Below are 9,835 nucleotides of genomic sequence, written 5' to 3'. Positions count from 1 at the left end.
TTCCATAGTTATGGCTTTACCTCCTAAAGTAAACACAAAACCCCGAGGTCGACTTACTATTGTCCCTATCTGATTGGAAGTCTGAATCCGTGTAACCCATAGAGATCAAATCTTCTGCCTTAGTAAACTAACATATAATCTCTAGTCCCTCTAAGGTACTTTAATATATGCTTTACGACAGTCTAGTGTCCTGGTCCTGGGTTACTTTGATATTTGCTAACTATGCCCTAGGCAAAATAGATATCCGGTCTCGTGCATAACATAGCATACATTAGGCTTCCGACAGCCAAAGCATAAGGAACTGTCTTCATGTCCTTTTATCTCTTTTGATGTCTTTGGAGACATCTCTTTAGATAAAGCTACTCCATGCCTAAAAGGTAAGAAACCTTTCTTGGAGATTTGCATGTTAAAACTAGCTAGAATAGTATGAAGCTCGGGATAAACACAACATTCTTTTCTTGTGATCACTTTGATCCCGAGAATATATGCGCATTCTCCCAAGTCTTTCATATCAAATTGTTTGGACGACTATACCCTTACTTCTGACAACACTTTGATATTGTTTCCAACTACTAAAAATGTCATCTACGTATAGTACAAGAAATACCACCACGTTTCCATCACATTTCTTGTATACACAAGACTTATCGGGTCACTGAATAAATCCATAGGTCTGGATTACTTCATTAGACCAGATGTTCAAGACTTTTGAAGCTTTGCTTCAGTCCGTAAGAAGACCGATTGAGCTTACTTACTAGATGCTCAATGAACCCCACTGGTTGCTTTATATGGATGTTTTATTCAAGACTTCCATTAAGGAAAGCTGTCTTGATATCCACTTGTCAAATCTCATAATCCATATGAGCAGCAATAGATAAAAGAATTTGGATAGACTTGAGCATGGCTACCGGTGAAAAAATTTCCTTTTTCAACAAGCCTTGCTTTGAAGGTTTCCACCTTCCCGTCTTATCCTTCTTTTTCTATTATAGACCTATTTACACCCAATGACTTTTACACAATCTGGTGGTTTCTATAAGCTCCCAGACTTTATTAGAATACATATATTCTAATTCTATATTCATTGCTATTTGCCAAGATGCTGCATCTTAATCTTGGAGCGCTTCGTCATATGTCCGAGGATCAGGTTCATGTTTACCAGGGATCAAGTCTAAATACTCTCCCAAAACATGAATCTTTTAGGTTGCCTAACAACCCTCCCACTATGACGAGACACTTTCTGCAATTGTGTATCATTTGTGATACGTGTTACAGTTTCTTGTGATATTTCATCTTGTACAGTTGGTACTAGATTTAAACGTGTCCTTTATTATTTTCATAAGAACAAATTTACTTATGGGCTTGTGGTTCATTACATAGTCCTCTTCTAAAAATCGATCATTGATGCTAACAATGACCTTCTGATTTTTTTATAAGGACTATAAATCTTCTTTCATTTCTTTAGGATAAACAAGTGAACTCTTGTTCCAATTTCTCAGTGTCTCCCTTCTGCACATATGCTGGCCTACCCCAAATCCGAATATGCTTCAGATTAGGCTTATGTCTATTCTGCAATTCTATGAGAGTAGAGAGTTCTAACTTAGAAGGTACTATGTTCACTTCCGTTTCCAGAGTATATCCTTAAAACGAATTTGGTAATTTTCTAAATAACTCATCTTCGATCTAATCATTTCCATATGAGTCCTATACTTTCTTTCTTCTACACCATTCTGTTGGGGTGTACCAGGTGCAGTTAGTTGGGATTGAATCCCGACTTCTGATAAGTGGCTCCTAAACTCTCCTAAGAGGTGCTCGTCACTATGATCTTACTATAGTGTCTTGATACTTTTACCTTGACGTTACTCCACATCAGCCTAGTACTCTTTGAACTTATCAAAGTACTTAGACTTGCGACACATCAAGTAAATGTACCCGTATTTTGAATAGTCATCTATAAAATAAACGAAATATTCGAAACTATCTCTTGCCTGGATAGGCATAGGATCACACAAATCAGAATGAACCAATTCCAATATATTAATGGCTGTATACCCCTTATACTTAAAAAGATTCTTGGTTATTTTTCCTTCCAAGTAAGACTCGCAGGTTCGGAAAGATTTCCGCTACCAATGAACCCAAAAGTTCATCGACTATTATCCTTTGAATCCTACTCAAGTTAATATAACCTAGCCTTAGATGCCAAAGATATGATTGGTTTATTTCTGAAGGTTGCTTTCTCTTATTAAAGTTAGAAGATATGTTATTAAATATCATTTGTTGCATCGTGGGAGTTATTAGATTTATAAATTGCCAACCAACGTTCCAGAATAGATATTTTTCCTATTTTCTTGATAACAACTTTGTTATCAAAATAGACACAATATCTATTCTTTAATAGTTTAGAAACCGAAATTAGGTTCTTTCTAAACTTAGTACGTAAAGACAATTTATGAAAATCCATATTTTATTCCTATCAGAGGATAAACATCTCCCACTGCAACAACTACTACTTTTTGCAGTAGTGCCCATGTTGTTGGTTGCTACTCGGAAAACCTAGAGGTTCCACTGTACAAAAATTTTGTACAAAGGTCTGAACCTTTTCCTAGCTACCATGTGTTCTTTTAAATTAAATTTTGGATCGCCTGCGGAACTTAACACGTTTGATCCAAAACTTAATCTATTTGTTCTTTTAGGTTTTGACTTGGATCTCCTGCGGAACTTAACACGTTCGACCCAAGTCACCTTAAGTTATTAATTCCATTAAATATTAATTTCCATAATTGGTTCCCAGTACTGACGTGGCGAGGCACATGACCTTCTTGGATATGGGAGCAACCACCAACGACTAGACAAAACCTTTTATGGAAAGCTAATATTTAATTTCCTAAAATAACTTTAGGTTAACCGAAAAGAACAATCAAATCACAAGGAAAAGAAAAACAAAAGAACACTATATCGAAAACAAATTCGAAACTCTAGAATCGTATGCCTCTTGTATTTAGTATTATTTCCAAAAATAACTAGTATGATGCGGAAAGAAAAAATACTAGTTATACATTTTAGAAAAACCTCTTGATCTTCTACCGTATTCCTCTTCTAACCTCGGACATTGTGTGGGCAACGATCTTCCGAGATGAGAAACCACCAAAGCACCTTCTCCTTTCTTCAAATTTCGGCCAAGCACAAAGCTTCCAAAAGATGAAGATCTTTTCCACCAACCAAGCTCCAAGGGATGTAGGCTTTCTCTCCTTCTTCCTCAAGCTAGATCCGGCCACCAATTAAAACTCCATAAGCATGAAAAGGTTCATCCACAAAGAGAAGAAGAAGAGAAGAAGGAAGGGTCGGCCACACCACCAAGGAAAAGAGGAAGAAAAATAGAATAGAGTCGTTCACCTTGAAGCCTCCTCTACCCCCTCTTTTATAATCCTTGGTCTTGGCAAATAAGGAAAATTTAATAAAATTTCCTTAATTCTTTTTCCATTGAAAAGAAAAATTATTTAATTAAAAATAATTTTATTTTTCAAATACAATGGCCGGCCACCTCAAGCCCCAAATCAAAGAAAGTTTTAATTAGAACAAGAATTAAAACTTCCTAATTTGTTTCCGGAAATTTATAAAAATTTCTCCAATAATTTAATCCCTTCATGATTGGTTTATAAAAAGGAAGTTTAATAAATTAAAATATTTCTTTTAAACATGTGGATAAAAAGAAAGTTATCTCTAAAAATTAAAATCTCTTTTAATCTACAAATAAGGAAAGATATCAAGTCTTTTCTTAATCTTTTGTAGAAACTAATAAAAGAAAATTATTAATTTTTAAACTTTCTTTTAAATCATGAACATGGTTAAAAAGGAAAGTTTTCTTAAAATTTAAAATCCTCCTTTAATTAACAAATAAGGAAAGATTTTAAATTTTAAACTCTCTTTTAAACATGTAGATGATTTACAAATAAGGAAAGTTTTTACCAAAAATTAAAACCATTCTTTTAAACTACAAATAAGGAAAGAGATTAATCTCTTCTCTTAATCTTTTGTAGAAAGCTATAAAAGGAAATTTTTAATTTTTAAACTCTCTTTCAAAATCATGATATCCACATAAGAAATAATTTTAATAAAAATCATTTTTAATATTTTAGTGGCCGACCACCTAAGCTTGGGACCCAAGCTTTGGCCGGCCACCTACATGACTCATCCACTTGATCTTGGCCGGCCCTAGCTTGGGTTCCAAGCTAGCTTGGCCGCCCCCATTGGATGGGTAAGAAGGTGGGTATGCGGTGGGTATAAATCTCTATATACTAGAGGCTACGATAGGGGCCGAGAGGAGGAATTGGTTTTGGTCTCCCGATGAAATTAAGCATCCCGTGTTCGCCCCGAACACACAACTTAATTTCATCAATAATAATTCATTCCACTAAAGAACTATTATTGAACTACCGCAGCAATCCCAAATTACATTTTGGGCTCCTTCTTATTATGAGTGTGTTAGTCTCCATGTTTAAGATAACAATGCCCACTAATTAAGTAAGTTCGACAACTCACTTAATTAATATCTAGCTCAAGAGTAGTACCACTCAACTTCATCATCATGTTGGACTAAGTCCACCTACGGGGTTTAACATGACAATCCTTATGAGCTCCTCTTGGGGACATTCTCAACCTAAATTACTAGGACACTATAATCAACAACACACACTATAAGTGATATCATTTCCCAACTTATCGGGCTTATTGATTCATCGAACTAAATCTCACCCATTGATAAATTAAAGAAATAAATATCAAATATATGTGCTTGTTATTATATTAGGATTAAGAGCACATAATAACTGAGGTCTTTGTTCCTTCATAAAGTCAGTATAAAAGGAACGACCTCAAATGGTCCTACTCAATACACTCTAAGTGTACTAGTGTAATTATATAGTTAAGATAAACTAATACCTAATTACACTACGACCTTCCAATGGTTTGTTCCTTTCCATCTTGGTCGTGAGCTACTGTTTATAATTTATAAGGAACCAATAACATGACCTTCTGTGTGTGACACCACACACCATGTTATCTACAATATAAATTAATTGAGCAACTACATTTATCATAAATGTAGACATTTGACCAATGTGATTCTTATTTCTAGATAAATATTTATACCAAAAGCTAGGCTTTTAGTATACACTCTAACAATCTCCCACTTATACTAAAAGACTAAGCTGTCATATCTGCTGCCATACATCTGATTCCCATGCCTTTCAAAAAGCTCTTGCCTTAAGGACCTTAGGTTATCATCTGATGCAATCTAGGCGGCAACAACTTCTCCTCGTTATACAATTTCTCGTATTGGGTAGTACTTGCGCTCTATTGTGTTTACTTGCCTTATAGACTCATGGTTTCTTCGAGTTTGTTACTGCACCATTATTATTACAATAAATTGTAATAATCTTTGGACAAACTAGAAATCATATCTAAGTCTATCTTGAGGTAATTAAGTCATTCAGCTTTTATGGCTACCTCAGATGCTTGCCATATACTCAGCTTCTATGGTGGAGTCCAGAAAAACACCTATGCTTATCACTCTTCCATAGTTATGACTTTTCCTCCTAAAGTAAACACAAAACCCCGAGGTCGACTTATTATTGTCCTTATCTGATTGGAAGTCAAAATCCGTGTAACCCACAGGGACCAAATTAACTGCCTTGTAAGCTAGCATATAATCTCTAGCGCCTCTAAGGTACTTTAATATATGCTTTACTGCAGTCCAATGCCATATTTAAAATATAAAAACTTATTACTCTCTTAATTATTAAAAAAACCTCCTTATAATTTTTATATGGATCCCACATTATCAAATTAAATATTTTTATTTCGAGTGGTATCACTCACATTACTAATTTTGAGAGAAAAAATAGATTTAAAAGTTCTACTACTTTTAAATTTAAAATCTCAAATCTCATACCTACAATGGTTCGAGTTCCGTGTATTTTTTTTTTTATTTCACAAACCTCTTTAAAAACCTTATATTGAAGGTGTCCTAAGGGTATCTTCAATGGAAGGTTTTTAAAGAAGTTTATGAAATAAAAAAGTTGAAGAAAAAAACTCTAATAATTATAGATATAAAGTTTGAGGTTTGTAGTTTAGGAATAGTAGTGAAATTTTAAATTTGTTCTTTCATATGAAAATTAATAATATGAGTGCGATTAGTAATAAAAAGTTGAAAATGTAGGGTTCATTAAAAAAAGTTATAGGAATGTTTTTTTAATTGCGGAGAAAGTGATAGATTTTTATATTTTTAATATGATATTGAGATTGTATATTGAAGACTATAGAAAATTTATATAGATCTTTAACCATTGAAGATGTGCTAAGGTTAGAGCTGTATATGAGTTTTTTTTATTATCTTCCAATATACCACCTCAATATCATATTAAAAATATAAAAACTTACCACCTTTGCACAATAAAAAAATCTCCCTATAATCATTTTTTAATTCTATATTATTAATTTTTTTATACATCATTAATTATTGACTCCATTTATATTGTTAATTTTTAGATAAAAAAGTAAATTTAAAATTTCACTGTCGCTCTTAAATTATAAACTTTAAATCTTACCGTTATAATAATTAGAGTTTTTATTTTATTTTAAAAATCTTAACTCTATTGAAGTTGCCTGAAAACCAACCATCATCGGAATAACTTGTTCAGTCATATCTGAACCTTGATTGGAAGATCTAAAGCGTCCTATTTTTATTTTAAGAAAACATTAAACAATAATAAGAAATATCTAAATTAGAGGGTAAATTAAAGTGGGTTCCTCTCCACTCCAATATATTCATCCTAACATCTTTGTCAATTTATCCTAAATTAATAGAAAAAATAAATTATGTCAAAATGACTATTACATAATTTTTAGAATAATGATTACTATATAAGAGAGACAATACCTTAACTATGTCAAAATTTAAATCTCAGATCTTATGATGACAATATCTCATAAAAAAAAGTACATTCTAAAAATTCAAAAAAACTTTTTATTCTCTTAAATATTTAAAAAAAAAATACAATGTGATCCTATCTTTTATTTCTTCTATTTCTGATAGGATTTGGGATGGAAGAATTCGAACCATCAAATAACGGGATCAAAACCGCTATCTTATTGTTTAGTCATACCCAATTTTTATCCTTTGGTACTATTAAAAATTATTAATCTAAAATAATTTTTTTATCCTTGGTCAATTTAATAAAGTATTTTTTTATTCTAAATTATAAATTTTGGATAGAAAAATTGGTATGAATGCTCTTATTCGTTATTAGTTATTGGTCACCCCCATCCCTCGAAAAAAATCTAAAAAAAATAACATTATATAATACGTAAGTCACTAAATCATCGGACTAAGGGCATCTCCAATGGTTAAAGTTTTACAAAAGTTTTTTTTATGATTTCAATATGCCACATCATACTACATCAACATTCTAAAAACCTATTGAAATAACTCCAATAGTTAGAGTTCTAAAAAGTTTTAAATAATTTTTAAATGGTCTAATTAATAACATGTAATTGCATGGCTACATGTATATTACATAAATTTCAAAGAAAAAAACAGCTTTGAAATTTCACTACTTCTTAAATACAAAGCTCAAACCTTGCATCTACAATAGTTAAAATTTTTTTATTCAGTTTTTTCATTTTTTAAATTTTTTTAAAAATTTTGCATTGGAGATGTCCTAAGGTGGGTTACTCTGAGTCGGCCACGTGGTCAGTTAGAAATTAGGTTGTCAAGAGATCTGTCGATTTAAATGCACATTTGTAACGGAAATATCGGCCCGGCTTCCGCCGTTTTATCTATCGTGTTTTCTTTCCGTTTCAAGCTTGACCTCCGTCTCAGGTCCGCCCGATTTCCTTCACCACAGCCTTTCCCTCTTCTCCGATCTCGATCGATTCGATCGATCGGGCTGTAGAATTTGGAAGAAGAGGCGAAGAAAATCTGAGCGGATCTGTCGATCATGGCGGGGTACCGGACGCTCGAGGTGACGCTGGTCTCCGCCAAGGACCTCAACGATGTCAACGTTTTCAGCAAGATGGACGTCTACGCCGTCGTATCCCTAGCTGGCGATCCCCGATCCGCCCAGCGCACTCCCACCGACAAGGACGGTGGTAAGAATCCCTCGTGGAACGCCACCCTCCGCTTCTTCGTCCCCGTCGACCCGGCTTCCGCCGCCGGCCTCCTCGTCCACGTCGTCCTCAGATCTGAGCGCGCCCTCGGCGATCGGGACATCGGCGAGGTACATATCCCCATGAAGGAGCTCCTTGGCGAAGGGAACACGGCATTACCCCACTACGTCAGTTACCAAGTCCGGAAGTCCGACTCTGGTAAGCCCAAGGGCATTCTTAACCTCTCCTACAGGTTTCTTGAACCTTACGTCCCCTCTAGCTATGCGATCGCCTCGCCGAGTCCCGTCGAGTACCCTGCCGCTGTGCCGCCTCCGCCTGCTGGCTACCCCGTGCCTGGGACAGATCACAAGCCTCTCGATCCGCCGGCGAAAGCGTACGCCGCGGCGGGGACCAGCGCCACTGCATACCCTCCAGTAGGGAAGGACTCCAAGGTCGGTGAGCCCGTCACCGCTTACCCTGCGCCTGGTAGCAGCGGGGCCGCTTACCCCTATTCAGCACCCGCCTCCGCCCATCCACAGCCGGGTCCACCGGTAGCTTACCCACCCTACGGTGCTCCGCCACAGTACGGATACGCCCCTCCTCCACCCGGATATGGGTATCCGCCTCCGCCCCAGTATGGCTACGAACCTCCTCCGGTGGGGTACGGATACCCGCCTCCGCCGCAATACGGTTACGGGGCCACTGCACCGCCAAAGAAGAGCAAGTTCGGGGCCGGACTGGGTGCGGGTCTTCTAGGCGGCGCCCTCGGCGGCATCCTCGTCGGTGATATGATATCGGACGCATCGGCATACGACGCAGGCTTCGACGACGCCGGCTTCTAAACAACGCCCCATTGATCCAGAGTATCCGTTTACTTTGGGTGCTTCGTAATTCGGAGTTTTTGTTCATTCTGAAAAAGTTACGATTGTTCTTCTTTTATTTTCCTTTCTTTGTTAAATATTTTATGGATCCACTTGTATCGCTCCTTTGTATAATGTAATACTCTTGTTTGTTATGTATTTTCACTTTATCGCTCACTTTCTACTAGTTTATTTTATTTTATAATTACATGTATAAATAAATAACAAACTAGACGAATAAATCCTTTATTCTGGTCAAGGAATTGCAAGCTTATTAATTGTTGTTTATTCGTGTATTTTATCAACTGTATCTATAAATACTTTTTAATATTTAGCCAGTATATTTAGACATAATATATTCTTCACACAACACTATAGTATAATTTTCTCTTTTTCTACTAGTCAAATACCATGTTCACTTTTTCTGCGAGTCAACTACCATGGTCTTATCGAGTCTTAAATGTGGAGTGGGTGGGTAGCTAGTGTTCAGAAGAGAATATGAAATGTTCAGAAGAAGAGAATATGACTGTCTTCAATTTTTTTTTTGAATTTGTTAAAACTCATTTATTAAAAATCTTATCAAATTTAACTGAGTTTTGATCTTTAAATTGAGTTCAATTATGGACATTATTATTCTTATAGTTTAGATTATGGAAGTGACTATTTAGGTTTAGTAAAGTAAAGAAAATTATTAATATTAGGATTTGTGGGAGTTAAAGGAGGTTGAATAACTTAAATCATTCCATCTCGAACTTGTGCTTTTCTATAATGATTAATATAGCAGAAATAAAACAAAACAAAATAATATAAATTAAGCACATGCATAACAACTG

The 9,835-nt window shown here is 35.4% G+C and overlaps 1 protein-coding gene across 1 annotated transcript; it reads left to right on the top strand.

Annotated features, from left to right (window-relative positions):
• Positions 1-7,813: 7,813 nt before the first annotated feature.
• On the top strand, positions 7,814-9,179 carry LOC122028117 (protein SRC2-like). The gene has a single exon (XM_042587132.1). The coding sequence runs from the start codon at positions 7,995-7,997 to the stop codon at positions 8,982-8,984; it is 990 nt and encodes a 329-aa protein (XP_042443066.1). The 5' UTR covers positions 7,814-7,994; the 3' UTR covers positions 8,985-9,179.
• Positions 9,180-9,835: the final 656 nt, after the last annotated feature.

This window comes from Zingiber officinale, chromosome 10A, assembly GCF_018446385.1.
Source record: "Zingiber officinale cultivar Zhangliang chromosome 10A, Zo_v1.1, whole genome shotgun sequence".
NCBI lineage: Eukaryota > Viridiplantae > Streptophyta > Magnoliopsida > Zingiberales > Zingiberaceae > Zingiber > Zingiber officinale.
This window is presented reverse-complemented; position numbering and strand designations above follow the sequence as displayed.

Excerpts from the sequence above, each read along its gene's own strand:
- LOC122028117 (XM_042587132.1), top strand. The coding sequence starts at position 7,995 with ATGGCGGGGTACCGGACGCTCGAGGTGACGCTGGTCTCCGCCAAGGAC.